At 38.4% G+C, this 22,510-nt stretch overlaps 1 protein-coding gene across 3 annotated transcripts in view; it reads right to left on the bottom strand.

Moving 5' to 3' along the window:
• The window catches only part of nherf1b (NHERF family PDZ scaffold protein 1b), a 40,713-nt gene extending 19,009 nt beyond the window's left edge, over window positions 1-21,704 (bottom strand). For 2 of the 3 annotated variants that reach the window (XR_014210579.1, XM_082186407.1), the window contains exons 1-3: window positions 21,036-21,703; window positions 5,209-5,331; window positions 1,338-1,508 (exon numbers count right to left, since the gene is read on the bottom strand). Coding sequence is in view for 2 of the 3 variants with exons in the window: in XM_082186407.1 (XP_082042533.1) it covers window positions 1,338-1,508; window positions 5,209-5,331; window positions 21,036-21,521 (780 nt within the window). In the remaining variant the exon portion in view is untranslated. Of the gene's footprint in view, window positions 1-1,337; window positions 1,509-5,208; window positions 5,332-21,035 lie in introns of all 3 variants that reach the window. The other variant, XM_082186408.1, reaches the window with a different exon arrangement.
• Between the last annotated feature and the right edge of the window lie 806 nt (window positions 21,705-22,510).

Genomic DNA, 22,510 nt, shown 5'->3' with positions numbered 1-22,510 from the left:
TTAGTAAAACCATGCCATTGTGAAAAATAAGTGTGCTTAATTGTATTGAATGTGTACTTTAAGTGCACATTAAATCTTTTTAAAAAGTGAACTTTTAGATAATATAGTACTACTAAAATTAAAGGCCACTTAAAGGTGCATTAAGCAACTTTTCATGTTAAAAATACCCGTTTTTCTAACCCATACATGCTTAAACAATTGCCTGATGGGCTGAATGAGCCCTTCTCTGATCACTGAGATTGTCTCTATAATCCTGTAAAGTAAAATAAATAAGAGGGATTCGGGACGGAATCGACTGGGCGTGACGTCATGCGCGTTCACGCTCACCTGGCTATGTCTGGCAGGTTTGTGTATTCGCCGCCATTATCCGCATCAGCGAAGACAACTCAAGCGACTTTTGCAAAAGTAGAAGATGGATTCAAAGAGACCGGCTTCTAGTTCATCCCAAACCCCAACGCAAACTCCACGTAACCGCGTGCACAACTCTGGTTGCAGTTTCGCGTGTCGCCAGAAGGGGGCATAGTTCTGCAAAAACTCAGAGACTTGCTTAATGCACCTTTAAGTGCACTTAAACAGAGCACACGTTAATGTTTCTTAACACACTTAAGTGCACTTAAACAGACACGTTCATGTTTCTTAACACTTAAGTGCCTTAAAAAGAGCACACGTTCATGTTTCTTAACACTTAAGTGCCTTAAAAAGAGCACACATTCATGTTTCTTAACACTTAAGTGCACTTAAACAGAGCACACGTTCATGTTTCTTAACACTTAAGTGCCTTAAAAAGAGCACACGTTCATGTTTCTTGACACACTTAAGTGCACTTAAACAGAGCACACATTCATGTTTCTTAACACTTAAGTGCCTTAAACAGAGCACACATTCATGTTTCTTAACACTTAAGTGCCTTAAACAGAGCACACGTTCATGTTTCTTAACACACTTAAGTGCATTAAAAAGAACACAAGTTTATGTTTCTTAACACACTTAAGTGTAATTTTTTTTTTAAATGCACTTTGTAATAATGTCTAATTAAGTTTTACTTAAACGCACATTTTAAAACACTGCAAATGTTTTTGTAGAGCTTTAAAGAAGTACACGTATTTTGATGTATGGACTAATATACTAAAGCACATGTAAAATAATTTATTTTAATTTCACCTGAAGTGTGTTGTCCAAAATTACATTTGTTAATGTATTTTAAATGTGTTTAGTGTATAATATTTACAGTGTAACCTTTAGTAAAATATGTATATATTTTAAAAAAACTGTACTCCTGTACAAAAAAGATCACATAAGTGCACTTAAAGAGAGACTTGAGAAAGTGTGTCTTGTACCTGTATTATCCGGTCTTTGGGTTTTAGGCCGGACCTCTGTGCCGGCGAGTCCTCATCTACGGCTCTGATGTACTGGCCGGGTCTGGACTTCTCGCTGTGCAGGTTAAAGCCGAAGCCATTGGATCCTTTCTTGATGGCACAGAGCCGCGGTCTGAGCTTGGGCTTCAAGTCCTGCAGGACAGACACAACACAACAAACTCAACATCAGCACAATGAAACACAAGCGAGCGGGTGCCACTGGAACGCAGGAAGTTGGGCGTCAGAATGTCTGTGCCTTTCATCTTTTAGAATATAGTCTTATCTTAAAGAGCAAGGTCAAGGTCAAGGTCACTTTTATTTATATAGCACCTTAAAACAACATTTCTGCTGACCAAGGTGCTTTACAAAAACACGCTAAAAATAACAGTCACACAAAAATAGAGAGTATACAAATTTAAATTAGCAACTTAAATCATTTTAAAATGATTTAAAATGATTCAAGACTAAGAATTTTACTCACTAAGACTAACATGTCCAAAACTATGAATAGGCCTAAGAAAAAAGAAAAATTTTCATAGATGACTGAAATGCAGATAAAGAAGAAGATAGCAGATTACAGATTGAGGTAGCGAAATCCACAGCTTAGGGGCAAATACGGAGAAGGCTCTGTCACCAGGGTGGTTCCCCGAGAACTAATGGTTCCCCTAGGAAAGTTTTCCTGGTTGCATTCATACCGGCAGTAGGAACTCTGAAGTGACGTAAGCCGCGGTTGTGGTTGTGACTTTTATTTTGACGGCGCTGAGAAAGCCAGAGCCACACAGTGCTCACATTCTCCGTGTTCATTAGTTTACGATCTGTCTAACAGTCCTGTCTAATACGTTATTAGATACAACTGTTATACATAGAAAGTAGACCGTAATGAAAAGGTATTAGCATATGTCGTGTGTTTGATGTCCAGTGTTGCTGAGCAGAAATACATAATCATGTTTCTCCTGGTCTCCTCAAAGTTGCGTTGGATTTTCTCCTCAGTGTAAAGGTTAAGCGGCCGATCTAACACTGTTTTCCATGTTCGTAAAGTTAGTTTCTGGAGTAAATATATAGGCTATAATCTATAATCTGTGTGTTTACACAGCTTTTTTAAAAATGGCGGGTGCTGGCGTTTCTTGTGCGTTCGGCCAATCAGTGTACACTAACGTCACTGGTACAGTAGTTCCTATAGTGCTGGTTTAGACCGACTCTGAAGTAGGAGCTAAATTAGTTCCTCCAAGAGGAGTTTCTAGAACTAAAATCGTTCCTAGTTCCTGCGGTACGAACACACCAAAACCCGGGTTCTTCCGCCAATAGTTTAAGGAACCATGAAAAGGTTCCTCCGGTGCGAAAGCCCCTATGGATGGCTGTCTCTAGGTCACTAAAAGATAGAAAAGATTTCAATTTCCGTAAGCCCCTAAGCTGGAAAAAACTGGCTCTGACAACAGAGTTTATTTGTTTGTCAAATTTTAACTCTGAATCAACAACAACACCCAAGTTCTTTACATGAGTGCGGATCTTCGCTTGCAGAGGTCCTAGGTCAGGCCGTCTACCAAATGGGGGAAGCCAAATAAAATGACTTCAGTCTTGTTTTCATTTAACTGAAGAGAAACGCCAAACTGAGCAGTTATACTTAATGTCAGAAGCCAAGAAGACCTCATTAAAACCTGTGGCAGGTTGCATAAACTGCTCAGACTAGTCTTACAGTAAAAGTTAAGTGATCTAATTGTTTTCTTTAAGACTGGTCTAATTTGAATCCAACATTAGACTGATTATCCTTTGACTAACTGCTAGTTGGTCAGACTAGTTCTTAAGACACAGTCTTAACATAGAGGCTGTGTTTATGACACCGCTTTCAACAAATCTAAGACCGCAATTATATTGCATTAGGCACAAATAATAACACTTAATACCTCATATTCATGTCTGCCGGTTGAGAACCTTCCCCTTGTGAAACAGAAGTACACTTAAGCATTTTTTTTTTTTAAGTACTGATTACAGACATATTTATTTGGAAAGAATATACTGTACTTAAAGGGTTAGTTCACCCAAAAAATGAACTGTATCGCATAATTTACTCACCCTTAAGCAATCCTACTGTAGGTGTATATGACTTTCTTCTTTCATCCAAACACAATCTGAGTTATATTAAATAATATTCTGGCTCTTCCAAGCTTTATAATGGAAGTGAATAGAGCCTGAGTTTTTGATGCCCAAAAAAGAGCATCCATACATCATAAAAGTAATCCATATGCCTCCAGGGGTTAATAAAGGCCTTCTGAAGTGAAGCAATGCGTTTTTGTAAGAAAAATATCCATATTTATAACTTTATAAACTAGAATCACTGGCTTCCGGTGACGGCTGTACGTGAGTCGAGTTCCAGCCAAAGAGTGACCTCTGACCCGACATATACAGGTCATATACACCTAGCTTGGCGTGAGGGTGAGTAAATTATGGGATGATTTTTTGGGTGAACTATCCCCTTAAGTACAACCTTTTCTGACACTTTTAGAATTTTTTCCAGAATTTTTTTATTTACAATTAACAAATAAAATGTATTATAGTTTTAATACATTTTAAACAAATTAATATTAAAGGAAATTAGTTTTACCGCAATTACCATAAGTACCAACTTTGTTGATGTACATTACATCATATGTAATTTCATAATTACTTCTATTATCTGTGAAATATGGCCAAAGTTACTTCTGAATGTACCGACAAGCATTTATGGTACAGTAAAATAAAATTTCATTGAAACTTATTGTATTTATACATTAGTGATTTTAATACAATTTAATACATTTCATCTATATTAACTTTAAATGTAATATTGAATCACACACTACAGTTTTAATTATAATTGAGTGCTTTACATGTGCTTTAGTATGTTAGTCATCATCAAAACAAGGACACTTCTTTAAAGAAAACATGATTTAAAATGTATCTTTAAAATAAAACTCTCTTTAAGGGCACTTAAGTGGTCTTTTATATCATTGATCAATATTACATGATCTGCAACTACAGATTTTTGTAAATATGATTAAGATTGGAATGACACTAAAAGCACATTCTAAGCACACTTCGTTTTCACAAGGGTTGTTGTACTGGACAGAGGAATAGACCCAGACAGAAGGATGTTTTCTCTTTGTCCTGAAGTGGGCGGCGCACCGGATGAGGTCACCTGATCATGAGCCGCCCCTCACTGTTTTCAGACAGCACACGATTCAGTGCATTGTCATGCAGGAAAATAACACCCTTCCGCTACGTTCAGCAAGTTGGGTCTTTTTATAGTTCTTTGGACAGTGATTCAAACTGCTATTTGATAATTTTAACCGCTGCTGATAATTTTAACTTCTAATTTTAGCCGCTGTTGATTGTATTTAGCCAAGAGAGCTGTACAATGACAAAAAAGACACTCACACACAAATTTCAAGTTTGTTGTGAAGACCATTGCCACCAATATTCTCTATGATCAACTCAGCTAAACGCAGCCCTGGTCGGTACAATTATCATTATTCAGAGTCTGCGCCATATTTAGTTTGATGCAAACGCAAATTATTCTTCATATGTGTAGCACAAACAATGCTGGGAGAGTCACTGTTCATGTCAAAGTTTAATCCTTGAGAGGATTGTTCTGGCTAACTGCAAATATAAGCAACGGTAGAGGTGAGTGAAAACATGATTAGCATTTCCAATCCTCCCAGTCCCAGCATTGTCACTCTTACACACTGTGCCACGGCAGCATTTCCTCTCTGTTTGGCTCAAGCGCAGGAAGAGCTGGACTTCCTGAGGACCACACCTGCTTTCCACCATCAGAAACAATGCGGAAACACCACCCGCCCTGAACCACAGCACAACTCACACGCTCCATCACAGCTCCGTCAGTCAGGACATCATGGAGACGAATCAGCCTGTGAGGGGTGTAACCTGCCCTGGCGAATAGCTCTGCTTCTGCTTCTTCCTCATTTCGCCTCAATTCTGCAATCTATAAATAAATTACAACACAACAGGATCTGGTCAGTCTGCCCACTTGATTAAACCAATCAAACATTTCACAGTGGATTATGTCATTATGGATCAAACGCTTTGAAAACACCAGTGCTAAATTTGGTTACATGATGTATATATCGCTTAATCACATAATGACTTGAACAGCTCTTAAGGCCCGTTCACGCCAAGAATGATGTCTATAACTGAGGTTTTAATAATGGTTATGAATGTAAAAGAATGGCACACCACAACTATTACGATAATGATAAAGATATAGGGCCCTATTTTAACGATCTAAGTGCATGGTCTAAAGCGCAGGGCACAAGTTCACTTAGGTTGTGTCTGAATCCACTTTTGCTAGTTTAACGACGGGATAAATGGTCGGTGCACCCGGCGCATGGTCTAAAAGGATTGTCCCTATTCTCTTAATGAGTAATGAGTGTGTTTTGGGCGTAACGTGCAATAAACCAATCACAGCCTCATCTCCCATTCCCTTTAAAAGCCAGTTGCGCTCGCGCCATGGCGGATTCGCTATTTACATGGCGGAATTTGCAATTGGAAAAACTGAACGGGTCTCCAGAGAGGAAACGGATCTGCTCGTGCAGACCATCAGACCATCTACTGGACAAAGTGTACACGCGTTGTTGACCCGCCTATATGCGCACATTACTAATGCGCCCTTTAAATAACAAAATTAAAGACTGTGCCATTGACTTTAAACCAGGTTTCAGTTGGTCAATGGCTCAATCTATTTCTGTTGCCTCAAAGTAGCAACGCGCCAACAATGCGCCTCGTTTTCAGACCATGGGCGCACAAATGGGCGCAAATGTATTTGCTATTTAAACAATGTGGCGCAGGACGTGAAAATGATAACTGTGTCGGGCTGAAACTAGCAAAAAACACTTGCGTCGCGCCTGGCGCTGTATTGCACCGGGTGTATGATAGGGCCCAATGACTTGAATAGCTCTTAAGGCCCGTTCACACCAAGAACTATGTCTTTAACTATGAGGTTTTAATAATGGTTCTAAATGTAAAATAATAGCACACCACAGCTATTACGATAATGATAAAGATATGGTTATAAAAATCATTCTAAACAGGGCCTAAAACTAACTTTTCGCCATACCTTCCAATGGCCGGTGACTTAAGAAAATTAACCGGAAAATTTAATCTTTTTTTTCTCGCCCATGAACCTGTTTTTGCAAAAACAAGAAGTTTTCAGGCACAGAAATTTAATAAAGCGATCAAATGTAAAAGAATCACTGCATAGTCTTCACTGTATAAATTAAACAGATTAATCCTTATTAAAGTAAAAAAAAAGTTCTTTCTCAACTATTTAAGTTCACTTCAGACATAACTGACTATGTTTACCACAATACTTTGTGTGAATTTGTTCTTTCAAGCGCAAGAATACGTGAAAGAAAGCTCAATATCAGTATTCGACAGCTTTCTGGGTGATCGCTTCGGAAGTCTGTGCACACAAAACTTTCCACACTGGAATGACTTTCAGAACATTTTTTTTTCTCCAGCTGATGAACAATTAGAGCTCAAGCATTTAAAGTGGCAGACGGCAAAACTGCAGTGCATGTTTACAATAAACAGAAAACCTGAAAAATAACTTTTTGAGAACCATCCTTTTAGGGCTAATTAATTGGTAAAAATGTTTTTGCCTTTTGAACTGCGATATTATCAAATATTTAACATGCCGTATTGCTACTGCTTAGACTAGCAGGCACAAAAAGACCAAACTACCAATAGAAATATTTTCCTTTTAAGTCTGTTCACACTTTGGTTTACTCCAGTGGTCATCCAATATATATCCAAGGTCGATATATCAACTAATATTTGGCATTTTATAATCAGCATCAGCTGAAAAGTACTTCTGTTTTGCTGATAAGTGTCGGAAGTGGACTTTTATTTTGACAGCGCCAAGACTTTTATTTTGCCAGCACTGAGAATGCCATGCGGTTAAATTATTAGACAGAACCGATAAACTAAGAAAGTGAACGGATTAGTAATTGGGCTGCTATAAAACTTTCTCATATACTGTCGCCATTCAGCAAATATGTATCTATAACATTTAAACAGGTCTTTGGTTTAAACAGGTCATTTAGTTTGGCGAATCCAGCTGTTTGATCATTTGGGGGGGGTATTTGAAGCCTGCATAAAAACATATGTACTCTGTGTGATGCTCCGTCCATGCTGTGCTAAATCCAGTTGACCATGTCATATTCACTGTGTTCTGTATGTAAAATTAGCATTACCTGGTCTTTATTCGAGAAAATATGATTCACAGTGCGCACAAACTTACCAGATTACTGAGTGCACTGTTGCATACAGTGTTTTTACCCCCCTTTTTATTCATGTTTTTAGCTATTAATTTATCTGGGGGGAGAAAATACTATAATAGGATGAAAGAATAAAGAAGTTTATATCTAAAGTATAAATATGTTTATTTTAAAAAATTGAATAAAAAAAATAGAAATATTTTTTGAATATTAAAATTTGTCCAATTAATTATTTCTAATTTAGTAAATATGTAACATAAATATACATTTTATTGGAACAATTTAATAATATTAAATTAAATGATGTAATATCACATATTATATCGGCCATCCTGCTCTATCAGCATTGGCCATCAAAATATCAATATCGTTGATATTGATTTTTATTTATTTATATTACCTCTGTCAGTAACCATAAAGTGAACAGTAAAAAAAAAAAAAAAAAAAAAAATCATTTATTTAATAAAAATAATATACATTTTCTTTTACAGAATAACAATAAAATTGCAATACCAATAGTTATGGCTGTCTTAAATTCTTAATTTTCAAAGATGAAATCATCAAGCTTTTATCTTGGCAGAAAACAACAGGGGGTCAAGCCTCTTCTTTGTTGGCAACAGTATTATAAACGCCTCTCAATACAAATCTGGTGAAATGGTAGGTGCATGTTACGTTCCCAAACGCACTTTATAAGAGACCCAAACTCACAGTTTAGAGCATCCGAGTGACCATTTCTGAAAATATGGTCTTGGACTCAGACTTGAAATGGACTTAAGTCCAAGTCCGGTCTTCTCTGGACTACAACACTGGTGTTTCCCTGTGACTCTGGGATAGGCTCCAGCATTACTTTATCACAGTTTGGAGCATTTACTGTGAATGAGCCACTCTGAGATGCCGAAACACCAGATCATGAGCAGCTTGAGTGCAAATGAACACATTGTCGCGCATATATTTATTGAATTAAATCGCAGCAATTGGATAATGTCACTAAGCCATATCGCAGTTTCAATTCATTGTTCAGGTCCCTAATAAAAATTAAATGACTCATCCCACTGCTCAGCTTCAACTGTACATCTATCCCGGATTCACACCAGGCCTGTGAGCAGCGCAACAGAGGACGTGTTGTGCGTCTCGTGTGGAGGAATCTCAGAGAGGGCAGGGAATCTGAGGAATCTGCTGCAATCACAAAAGCCTGTCCATCTCGTGAGGAGGAACCATTGAAAAGAAAATGGGAGGAACCAAGGTTTGGCTCCCAAAAGAACATCCTGTGTACACAACCTCGGCCTTGACCTGAGATCCCAGCCCTGCCAACCCGACACAATCACTGCAACTGCCAACGCCAGAAGATCTTACAAACTCTGAAACATGGAGGGAGTAAGTACTTACAGCAATTTGGGTTGTTTTTACTACTTGGGGACTGATGAATTGTGTCAAAAGCCTAAATATTTGAAAACACAGCTGAGTTTGGGCAAGTCAAAATCCAAGAAAAGATCCAAAACATGGTAGTAAATCTCTGTTCGTGCATAAACAGAGAAAATTACATACACTGCATATCACAGTGTCCAAATCAGAGTCCTGACCTCAAGTCCACAGACATGCTGTGCTGTGATCTGAAACCAGCTGTTTAAGCAAGATCACAAAAATATACAATGGAAAAAGATCATGAAACCTTTTTGTTTTGTCTTTTTGTCATTTTGGTTCTTTAGTGCTGATGCAGCAAAAAAAATTTATAAAAAAATGTGGTTGGTCTGGCTAATTCATTGCGAATGCACATTAGTCAGACCAACCAAAATGTATACAACCATTGCATTTATAATACCTATGTAGCAAATAGCTGTCTGATATTCTGACCGCCAAGTTAACTCACTGTATAGTAACAACATTTATATTTTATTACAATGAATTAGACAAAGAGCAGATCATATTTTGTGCAGCCATTCTGCAGATTCTAGAGTATGTTCTCATGGCTTCAATTTCATGACACAGCAAGATCATATTTTGTAAACTGAGTCAGCTGATTTGATGTCAACGGAAAGTTGAAGTGTGTTTCCTGCTACACTGGAAATAAAAATGGTGTAGAAACAATTTTCAGTCTGAAATTTCTATTAAATTTTAAATAATTACAATGAAGTAACACACTGTATTAAATGTGAAATTTTGACATTTTGGTATTTTCTTTTAAAATGTCCTCCAATAAACTTACTTTTATTTACAACTTCAAAAATAATTATATACAGTGCATGTGCAGTTGTGTATAAACTCATGCTATGCATTGCAGCACTAGCAAAAATGCAGATGAGTGGAAATAAACAAGAAATGTAGGCCTATAGCTCTTCCTCGGCTATTTGAAATGTGTAAACATGTAGTATGTATTACAAATATAAAAAATAAACAGCTGAACTGGATTCTTTGATGATTGTTGATTCCCCAATTAAAGTTTGCTCAGAACATTACACTACACAGTAGACACAGTGAATCATAATGCTTGAAACCAGCCTTATACATATTCAAATGACTGTACCCGAAACTATGCAGCTTTGACTAGGCAAACATTTAGCAAAGGTGTGCTAGTGTTTAGCTGGCTGTTTACTCTGTGATATGTTTATCAGTCATCTAATTCTACTGTCATGTCATCAACGAATGTGAAACCCCTACATTGCTTACATACTTTAAAAAAAAGTTCTCTATTCTCTGTGGAGTTTGCATTCTTTGTTCCTGGCAATACTATTTTCCTGCAATAAAAAGTTTTTCACATACAGATGACAACGTTGCCCCCGTTCCCCAATCACACGGATCTGTGAAAATGGATAAAACCGCTGTATTATTCGTGCCAGGCCAATAGGTGGCGATGTCACTAAAAAGTTTCACTATAAAGAAACACTACGTGCCTATAGACCTTATGCGCCAGAGAAACGAGTGCGCAGCCATCTTTAGAATATTGTCTTTGAACTTCGGTTTATGCGGTCGCTCTGTATATTTCTATGGCGCTGCTGTCCATGAGTAATTAGCTTTTGAAGTGGATTTACTTAATATAAAGTTAACGAAAGTTATCATGAGGATTGTAATGTTTAAAGCAGATGTCTTAATTAATGTCAGTAGACCGGGAAGATTTGAAAACGAGCAATTCATTAATAAACACGCAAGATCGCTGTGAAAATACAGACCGGATGTCAAAAGACAACGAGCGCAGCGCTGAAAAGGGGCGGAGCTACATAAGGTCTATAGACTGAACACGTAATACGCATGCGCATGATGTCGCCGTTTTCACAAATTCACGTTTTTGTAGTTTAAACAGAGGCGATAACAGTGTCGTTTTCAAAAACTTGCACTTTGAAACCCGTTTTCAAAAGTTTGCGTTTTCAAGACTCACATTAGATGAGAAGCGCCGTGGCGTGGAATAAAACAAGGAAGTCTTGTGTCGTACGTACACAGAAAATATCTTGATTACGTGTTGAAAAAAATAAGGTCGTTCTTTCCAGCAAAACTGAATTTAAAACCAGAATATAGGGCCTCATATATATTGAAACAAATTAGGCTAAATATTTCAAGAGGGTTACCAAAGGTTGTCTTTAGGGTTAGAGGTTGGTTAGGACAATATATAAAATACATTTAAATAATTAAACAACTAAATCATTACTGAAAATTAATAATAAAAATAAAGAATAGAATAGTTAGTGCTCTAAAATGGTATAAACTGCTAGTACATAAAAAAAGGGTCCTAGAAATGCTGACCTAGGACTGGGGTCCTGAAACTGCAGCCTCCAGTATTACAGTAATACCCTACTCTCTGAAGGACTAAACCTGAGCAATAACACCTGCCTGGAATTTTCTTCTAATCCTGAAGACCTTGATTAGCTGGTTTAGGTATATTTGAATTGGATTGAAGCCAAACTCTGCAGTAGTCCCTCCAGTGCTGTAGTACTCGAGTTTGGACAAGAGGCTCAAGTCCATCTCAAGTCCAAGACCATACTTTCAATAAACAGTCGAGACCAGTTTCTTTGAGTCCGAGTCCAGACCGAGTGACCATTCCTGAAAATATGGTCTTGGACTCAGACTTGAGATGGACTTGAGTCCAAGTCTGGTCTTGTCTGGACTACAACACTGGTGTTTCCCTGTCTAAGACCCGTCACTCTGGGATAGGCTCCAGCATTACTGCAACCCTACATAGAACAAGCAGTTTGGAAAATAAATTGGAAAAATTTGTGGTGGTTTACCAGTATTTCCAAACCCTGTTCCTGGAGGCACGCTAACAGGCACACCAAACTCTTTTCAAACTCTTCCTAAACAAACAGCTGATTCAACTCATCAGCTGATTTTAAAACCTGAATTGGATGGGTAACATAAGGGAGACATAATAATGTGTACTGTTGATGTGCCTCAGGAACAGGGTTGGAAAACACTGGTGTATAATCTCGACATTTATGGTAGATGGGCTGTGATGACTGTATTCTCTGTGGGTTTTCTTATTCAACAATCTTGACCAACAGTTTACTAGAACGCACTTGCAAGTAAATCCACTGACAATAAATATTTACACATAGCCTCTCATGACTCTATGACACAAGTCACATCCGTTCAGAGATATCAAGGCTTGATAAGTCAAATTACAGCTTTCTTCACAGAAATTAAAGATGTTTCTCAACAAGGTGAAACATATTTCCATTCACAGCTTCATTTCACCCTGTCGGGTCCAAAGTTCACCCATATTAGACTAAATGGCCTGCAAATTATCAACCTCACTGTCAAGCATGCCCAGCTCTAGACTACATGACTACAGATGACGTAAATCAAAAACAAACAGCATGTGTTCTTAAGTCAATAATGATCTTGTATTCTTGTTCTGGTAGCAGGTGGTTTATTTCTGATCTTTCTCGGGAGTGATATCAGAGCTATTGAATAGACAAACATGTCCCTCAACTGAGCCCTATTGTGTCGTTAACTGAATCCAGACAGCACAGAGTCTATTCCTTTTATCTGGGGCAAATCTATCACTCTTCTTCCACTCGACTGGTTTGAGTCCGACTTCATGGGTAGATCTTTCATGGTATCCTGGAAGGGAGGAGTGTCTAAGGGCACATTCCCACTAGCGTTTTTGAGTCACTTTACAGGGAAACTAGCATTGTCTCTTCCTAAGTCTGCCTCATGGCAGGATTCAAGTTGATGAAGCAAGCATACCATGGTTCTGACTCAAATGCACAAACAGTGAGAAAACAGCCTAAATTTAATCAGAAACCCACTCAGGGGTACCTCAGGGTTCGATACATGGCCCCCTCATCTTCTTTATATATACTCTCTGGGACCAGCTATTTACTTAATTATCTTTTATATCATATCACACTCTGCATTGTAGTGCTTCTTATGTTGCTGTCTTCCCTTGTGAAAAAGAAGTGTGCTTACAGTAACTGTAGTGAATGTGCACTTAATAACACAAAGGTACCAGAAAGTACTATAGTACTACTAGTATGTTTTTTGTACTTGGTAGTTCCATGATATTCTTCTAATAGCTTTGTGTGCTTAATTGTATTGAATGTGCACTTGTAGTGTACCCTAAATATTAAAAAAAAAAATTCAGACAACTGTATTTTCAGATAATATACTATTCAATAAATAAAATGCCACTTAAGTGTACTCAGAGAGTATACATCATGACTGTCACTTAAGTACAATTTTTAAAAGTGCACCTTGTAAAACTAAACGTTTTACAATAGAATTATGAAATTACTTATAAAGATGTACTTAAGTCCTATTTCAGTGGGTCAAAAAAGCACTCTTAAATTAAAAAAATTTCCCACAGCATTTAAGCAGGCTCGGGTAACCCCACTGCTTAAGAAACCCACTCTAAATCCAGCACATCTGGAGAATTAGACCGGTACCCTTCTTCCATTCGTCGTGAAGAAACTTGAACAAGTTGTTTCAACCAGATCTCTTCCTTTCTTACACAGAACAACCTCCTGGACAACAACCAGTCTGGTGTCAAAAGCGGACACTCAACAAAGGAGACTCCCCTGCTCTCGGTAATTGAAGTTCTGAGACTGGCAAGAGCAGTTTCCAAATCCTCAGTTCTCATCCTGCTGGATCTGTCTGCTACCTTTGACACAGTTAACCACCAAATCCTCCTGTCAATCCTAAAGACGAAGGGCATCTCGGGGGCCGCACTCCAATGGTTCAAGTCTCACCTCTCAGGTAGGTCGTTCAGGGTGTCGTGGATGGGTGAGGTGTCTAAGACCCAACATCTAGCTACAGGGGTGCCTCAGGGCTCAGTGCTTGGACCACTTCTCTTCTCCATCTACATGACATCACTAGGATCAGTGATTCAGAAACATGGCTTTTCCTATCACTGCTACACTGATGACACACAACTCTACCTCTCATTCCAGCCTGATGATCCGACGGTAGCTGCTCGTATCTCAGCCTGCCTGACAGACGTTTCTGGCTGGATGAAGGACCACCACCTTCAACTAAACCTTGCGAAGACAGAGTTGCTTGTGGTCCCGGCCAACCCAACACTTCATCACAACTTCACTATTCAGCTAGGTTCGTCATCCATAACTCCATCAAGGTCAGCCAGGAACCTTGGAGTTGTGATTGATGATCAATTTAACTTTACAGACCACATTGCTAGAACTGCCCGGTCCTGCAGATTTGCTTTATACAACATCAGGAGGATCAGGCCCTTCCTATCAGAGCATGCTACACAACTCCTTGTCCGAGCACTTGTTCTATCCAGACTGGACTATTGTAATGCTCTCCTGGCTGGTCTTCCAGCTTGCACTATCAAACCTCTGCAACTGATCCAGAATTCTGCAGCCAGAGTGGTCTTTAACAAGCTGAAAAGAGCACACGTCACTCCTCTCCTCACAAAATTGCACTGGTTGCCAGTTGCTGCTCGCATCAAATTCAAGTCACTGACTTTTGCCTACAGAACAACCATTGGCTCTGCTCCCTTTTACCTAAACTCATTACTTCAGACTTACGTGCCATCCAGAAACTTGCACTCTGCAAGTGAACGCCGTCTTGTGGTGCCATCTCAAGGAGGCACTAAATCTCTTTATCTGACCTTTTCCTGGTCTGTTCCCGGCTGGTGGAATGATCTGCCCAACTCAAGAGCGGCTGAGTCCGTGTCCATTTTCAAGAAACGGCTGAAGATGCATCTTTTTTTGACACTTGATCCATTAATACTAACACTTTATCTTCTATTCTATATCTATTATCTTAAAAACAAAAAAACAAAACAAAAAACAGGTACTGCGTTAGATTAAACTGGGAAGGATCATAGCACTTGCATATTGATGTCCTATTGTTAGTTTAACTGCTTCTATTGTTCTCATTTGTAAATTGCTTTGGATAAAAGCGTCTGCTAAATGAATAAATGAATAAATGTAATGTAAATGCAATGACTGTAAAAGGTTGAAAGAAATACGAAATGTGTCAGTTTTGCCAAACGTTAATTGGTCAGGTTAATCAACCTACTAAGATGGAACAGTGTGTTGTACAGTATGTCATTACACTAGGTGTTGCAGAATGTGGTAATCTGCATTTATGTAAATGTGTTCATAATCCTAATCTGAGCTGGTCTATACAAGTTCTTTTCATGTTGCTGTGCTTGTAGCAGTGCCACTGACCAGGGTGGAGATGCTGATTTATTTTAGGTTGATAGACTTCCACTTTCCAGTCAGGCTTTTCTAAAGGAAAAGTTTATTGTCAGAAGAAGTTTGTGAACCCTGCAGAGAAGAGGAAATGGAATGTAACAGTGTAGTAGCTGCTATCCACAAGCCCCAAGAGGCAATACCCCCATTAATCTGCCCTTCCTCTGACCAGCCACCCAAAACCACTGACCTGCCTGCGAATGTGAGGTGGGTTTGGCCCAGTGGCACAATAGAAAGACCTGAGCTCCACCCGTGGCACTAAACAGAGAACACGCACACACACATACACATACACATACACACACACACACATACAAGAAATCCTGACTACCTTCAGAAGAACCTGTATCCACCCACCTCTATCTATTTAGTCTGTGTTTACATGCAATCATCCGTTTTAGGCCATACCACACAGAAACTGGTGTTTGTTTATTAAAGGTACAGTGTAACATGAATCATTTGCTTTCACAATGACAACATTGTAGCCAGTCTTAAATAAAAGCTACAAATCTAGGACAGAATGTTACTAGATGTTCTAGGCTAAATGAAACCGAGATGTACCACTGAGAATAAAATTTGGTTTGAACATTCTGTGTGCACACAAATAAATGAGTCTGAGTTTGATGTTGTTGCACATTGTACTTTATGTCTGAACAGCATCAATCAATGTGAGTACCAGCGTGAGAGTTAGTGTGGTTTGCTGGTGCACAACAGAGTTTGGAGAACTGGTTTCATTCCAACCAAACAAAACAATCTCTGATGTTAAACAGATCAGAAGCTCTATTGTGAAAGTGCCCAACTAAACCAACCATCAGAAGATGGAAACCATTTAGAGTTCAGTACCCCAGGGTTCGATACATGGCCCCCTCCTGTTCTTTATATACAGACCAATTATGTCTTTTAAGTACATTTTTAAAAAGTGAACTTTGTCAAATAAAGCACTAAGACTAACTAAACCAGCCATCAGAAGATGGAAGAGTCTGTTGCATGAATTTCTTAAATAAAAACTTATTTACATGAAAAGAAAAGCTTTTGCTGACCACACTACAACTAACAAATGCTTCTGGATAAATACCGACACAAACTAAAGAATGTAAGTGACACGGATGCAGCCACAAAACCAAAAGTATTTCCTTTGTCTGGATCCTGAGCTTGTTTGTAATTAAGAAGGACAGCTTCAGGGTCAGATGTTCTTGTCGTTTTTGATGGCCCGAGGGTGGGAGCACTGCTCCTAGATCAGTGCTTACAGACAGGGGAAGTGTGTGATATCTGCACATCCATGAAAAACAATCAGAGGAAACCACTCTCAGCTTTCTGGAGTGCCTGTTCTGTCAGCGGCTCCAAGAGCAGATTCCCACAGACTGACTACAGCCTCTTTGAAGATCTGCTTTCAAAAAACACCCCGATCACATGATCTTGTCTCTCCGCGCAGTGCTTATGCTGTAAATGTGATTATATTTAAAAGATCGAAATCAAAATGTATTGAAGTTCATTTGAAACAGAATTAAGATGTTAAAACAGAATTTTTAAATCAAATAAAATTTAAATTAAAATGACAAAAACACACAACAAAATTACTAAAACTTTAACCACGCTCAAATCGAAATATTAATAAAAACTATGATAGAATCTCAATAACCCTGCTTTTGCCCAATGATTTTCCATTCATTGTCCACTCTGGTTGTTAGAAATTAAATCTAAAAGGTTAGGTTAGGAAGGTCAGTGCTAAGAATAACTAGAAATATCTATATTAATATTGAATGTTCACAATATACAAGACAAGTGATGATTTTGCAAGCTACTGTAGCTATATATAATATTGAGAAGGACATGAAATATGATCATAGCGATGATTCAAAAACATTTTTATTTAGTGATTAATTCTTATAGCGTGCGTCATTACACCAGTTTTGCGACCTGTAGGACAGTTTAAATAGTGTTCACAATTTAAATGTCTGTTACAAAATGGCATTAGAGTTAGAAAAGTTAGATTCATTTCTGTGAATCAGTTCAAACTGTCCATGTAATTGAATTGCTTCAAAACTCTGATTCAATCATCACTCAGAAAAGTTTTCGTAGAAGTTTCTGTGTGGCATTTTTTTTTTACTGTTTTGTAGTTTATCGCCATGTCCTGTTTTGTTACATTGGTGTTACAGTTATTACATTTTCATTTTGTAAAAAAAAAAAAAAAACTATGTGGAAAATTATATTTCCAGTTTGCTAAGTAATCTTAGGATTCATTTTGAATCGATGTCTGTGGGTGGTTTCTCTGAAAAAACAACAACATATAGTTCAGCCCAGCCTCCAGCATGGTTTTTGACAGGATTATGTCCAAGATCATAATAGCTCAAAGACTCCAAGTCAAAACCTTTTTGTGTCAACCATCTCTTACAGAAAGTTAAAGTACATCAGGGAGCTTCACTGAGATTCCAGAGTAAATATGCCACAGGGTGACGTACCCGTGTTTCTTCCTGACAGAGGAGTTACGCAAGAAACAGCAGTTGACCCGGAGAGTCACAGTCGATTTCACCCAACACAAAAGCACTTCCGCGCAAGCAATTGCCTCAGAGAAACGGCTTATGTAAGACCAGTCATCTGTGCACGGTTGAAAAACAGCCCTGCTATCTTCACAGATTTCATTCAGACTTCCCCTCGGAGCAGTACAGGAAAGCAACAGGCTTTTAAAAGGAAAACCATGGGAAGAGTCATGTGGTGGTCGTGAAAACATCGGAACGCGGACCAAGTTTTCTCAGTTATTTTCATTCAATCCCTCCTGTTGTAGCACAACAGAGAATTACAGCTCTTGTATATTAACAAAGGCCAAATGATGGAACTTGCAACATCAGCAGGTTTTGTTTTTTAACTGAGGAGAAACTCCTGTGGAGTCCCATGAACATTATATAGTGTATTTCTGGCCTTCTGCCACTTGAGAGAAATGATTTGGAGAAGCGGAAGGGACAGTATCTGGACTCAATGTGTCATAGGACAACATGACTGTATCGTTTTAACAGAAGACATTTGCTATCGCTTATCAAATACAATTAAGTGCACTTCTTTTTTATCAAGGGTGTATGACCTTCAAACTTCCCTTCGAAACTGTTTAGCTTTGAAAAGGGAAGTTTGAAGGTCATACACCCTTGATAAAAAAGAAGGGCACTTAATTGTATTTGATAAGAGATAGCAAATGTCTTCTGAAAGGTTGAGAATAAGACTGGATTTGAGTAACAGTCACCAGATTTCAATGGAAATCTACGGAATATTTAGATCATCAGCTATGAAGAAGTTTGATGCAAGCCAAGTTTGCCAACATAACTAGATTGGAGGTTTGCAAAATAGATAACTTTGTGCTTCAAATAAAGATTGTATCAATTACATCGTTAAGCCAGTAGGTGGCGACAAGTGACTGTTAAAATATGTATTTGTCATTGAATCATTCATTCAAGAGATTCGTTCAGAAACGCTGATTCATCCAGTGATGAAACAAGTGATTTTTTTATGAGTGAGTCATTGAATCATTCATTCAACCCTATTAAAAATAATTCATTCAAATTAATGAAATTAAATAGACTACATCAATTAACATTTCACCGAGGGCAGTTGGCTAACAGAACAGATCCGCACACTCAGACCATCATGCCAAAATGGCATTCTGGGTAATTTGGTTATGCAGATGACATGATAATGAATAAGGGGTCTAAGAGGTAAACAGGACTGTCACCATGGGGAGCCCAGCTGTTCTGGAGTCTGGCCTTTTTCCTCCTTGAGTAATGTGCAAATCATTACCACGGCAGCACACACACACACACACACAAAAGACACCGCGGTTACAACCGTCTGAACAGAAAATAGCGCGACGCGTGAGAAAACCACAACAAGATCTTTCTCAGACAGCTGGACAAAATAATCCTCCAGCTTGTGAACACACAGATGATCTGTTCATCATATGATCAGCTTTAAATGGTGGTAATAATGTTCCTCCTGGAACTGTGTAATTGGTTGTGGTGTGAAACTCTGTATTAAAAGTGTTTACTCAAGGATGGAGGCTGAATGGAGTTGTTTGTCTTCTGTGAGAACTAACTCTTCCTGCGGTGGAGGTCGTCCTGAACATGCCAACCACCCACAGTCAATGACAGAAGAAGCACTATAGGTGAGCGTCCTGCCAAGTGCACTACAGTGTGTAGGTGTGTGTTTCACAGTTGTCATAGCACTGTTATAATTGCTCGAGGAGTACAAAGCCATTTTCAACTGCACATATGGACAAAAAAATAATAATCAAAGCAATGAAACTGAATTGTATGGTGGATGTAATTAGACTTCTCCAAGAATAAAGTATGACAAATTTAGACTTAAGGGTTAGGTTTAGGGTTCAACTGTGGCAGTACCATGGTAAAGTGATTACATTAATATACAATTACCATATTCATCATCCACCCATGCTTTTGCATGGTGCTCCAAGGTACTAGTTCAAAGACTATCATGGAATTACCATGGATCATGTACAAAAGACCATTTCATAGTACTTTGTTGGTGTATTTTTACAAGACATTGCATGAATGTGCCAGTGCACTTACAAAAGTACTGTGGTAATACCATTAAATCATTGTATTTTAATATATTAAGGAAATTCCAATGCCACAGATGTGATCAGATGTTCAGATTAGTGTTCAACCAATACTTTTCTTCAAAGGTTGATTATAATTATTACATAACTTCCCTTGTGAAAAAGAAGTACACTTTAGCATACTTTTAAAAAGACCACTTACTATGAATAACAAGAATACACTTAAGTGTGAACTGAGTGTAATGTTTTCAGACACTTAATTGCATGCTAAGCGCAATTAAATTAAAATGTATTAGTTTAAATGTATTTGGAATTAAATTAGTTCACCTTAACAGGTTTGACTCACTTAACTAGGACACTTTATATAACTTCATAATTACTTCTATTGTCTGCGAAATATGGTTAAATACCATTTCGTGTACTGACAGGCATTTTTATGATTAACTAAAATATACTTTAATCTCCTTTCCATTGTAAACTTAAATATATTTGTAATTACACATTTGTAGCAATGAAGTTTAGTACATGTCAAATATATTAACTTTAAATGTAATATTGAATAACACACGAGTTAACATTATAATCAAGTGCTTTACATGTGCTTTAGTATGTTAGTGAACACACCAAAATAAGTGCACTTCTTTAAAGCATGACAAAAGATTATTGTAACATAATGATTTAAAACTTTTAATTTGGCATTATTACACTTTATAAAAGTCTACTTAAAATAGTCATGAAAGTGTCTCTCTTTAAGTGCACTTAAGTGGACTTTTATTTCAGTAATATTATCTAGTTTTTAAAAAATATTTTTTTTTATGATTTTAAGTAGCCTACACTACAAGTGAACTTCATATCTTCAAATTATACAATTAAGCCCAATACAATTAGGCACACTTTTTTTTCCACAAGGGTTTAGATCCTTTATGTCCATTATTTACCATGGTAAATGACTACCATAATCATGATGCATTAAAGTACATAGAAGAATACAAAAAACATACTAGTAGTACCATAGTACTGTCTGGTGCATTTCTGTTAGTAGTTATTTCATGAAAACTTGCAATAAATAGAGCGCACTTTATCCTCGCAAAAAGTGTTATTATGGCAAATCATGGTAATATTGCATGAGTACTGAATGCATTACTATATTTACTTCTAAGAATACCAATATACTTTTTAATCATCTTAGCGCGTGGTGTCTCACCGTATCCGAGCTCACGGATGTCCTGAGTTTCTCCACCGCGGGAATGTAAACGGGGATGATCTCTCCGTTCCTCTCCGGCACCGGGGGCGGCGGCGTGTCGTCCCGCATCATCTCGTCGCTGATCTCGGGCTCATCGTCACATTCGGGCACCGGAATCCCCTCCGTGACAAACTCCCTCACACACTTCAGCTCGTGTTTCTTCAGCAGCAGGTCGGTGTCCACGTCCACCACTATGAGCTCCAGGTTCCCGGGGCTCGCGCGTATCCTCGCCACGACCTGCTGATGGCTGTCGCTCTCCACGCGCTCTCCGTTGACGAACACCAGGCGGTCGCCCGCGCGCAGACCGGCCAGCTCGGCGGGGGAGTCGGGCTCCACCAGGCGGATGAACTGCCCGCTTTTGCCCTTCTCTCCGTGCAGATGGAAGCCGTATCCGTTCTCGCCCTTGTCCAGGACGCACAGTCGCGGGCGCTGAGTCTGGCTGGGCATCACGCGAGTTCACCTGTAGTCTGACAGCCTAAATAAATAAGAAATGAAGAATAACTGAGAGTCCTGCGCTCAGGTGCTCACGGGTGAAGCATGTTAACCCGCGAAGTCTCAGTAAATGAAGGGATTTGTTGTTGATAAAGTGTGAAGAGAAACTTCGAGTGTTCGAGAGTTTGATAGGCAGCAGCACATCAATATACAGATCCAGCCCATGGAGGAGTGACTCCTCTGGACACTCCTCCTCCTTCTCCTCTTCTGCTGCATGCTCAGGACAGGGTAAACTGGGGTCATCATCTCATTCTCTGGGACTTTTTTTTTTTTCGCACTTTCCACTTCTGTTGTTTACTGTGATATCATCCGCATACTCAGTTTTTTTTGTTTTTTTTTTACAGAAATTAAACACATTAGGCATGAAATCAGATATTTAAAAAACCTCTGGTGCTCTTCGCATGTCGGTTAAATTTTTTTTTTTTTTTTTTTTTTCTGGACCATTTAACCTGTTCGAATCATGTCCATGAATTATTTATTTTATTTTATTTTTTCACATAGCAAGTGCCAATACTTGAACAAGTTTCGTAGCCTACCATTACAATAAAAAATAAAAATAAAAACTTGCCGAGGAGCACCAGAGGTTTTTAATACAGTATCGAAATGTGCACACAGACTTTGAAGGAGTAAATATAGGCTACACATGAGAACGTCCCAATGATCCAGCTATTATCTGAATTCCTCCAATACTGCTACAGTAGCAGGGAAACTGGAACTTTTGTCACGTGGTAATATGGTTCTGAGGCAAACTACGGTTCTGTGTTTCCATTGTGATTTACCCCATATAATGCACCACATATCGGACTGTTCAATAATCTTTCCCCAGGGCAATAGCAGAGGACAGATTGAGTTATAGTCCACAGAAACTAACTTTCAAAACTAAACTTATAATGTGTGAAATATTCACTGGAGTGAAAAGTGTCTCCTTTATCTACAATCCTAAA

The sequence above is a fragment of the Leuciscus leuciscus genome, assembly GCF_965113295.1.
Source record: "Leuciscus leuciscus genome assembly, chromosome: 1".
In the NCBI taxonomy this organism is placed as follows: Eukaryota; Metazoa; Chordata; class Actinopteri; order Cypriniformes; family Leuciscidae; genus Leuciscus; species Leuciscus leuciscus.
Note: the sequence above shows the minus strand (reverse complement) of the source record. Positions and strands in the feature narration are given on the sequence as shown.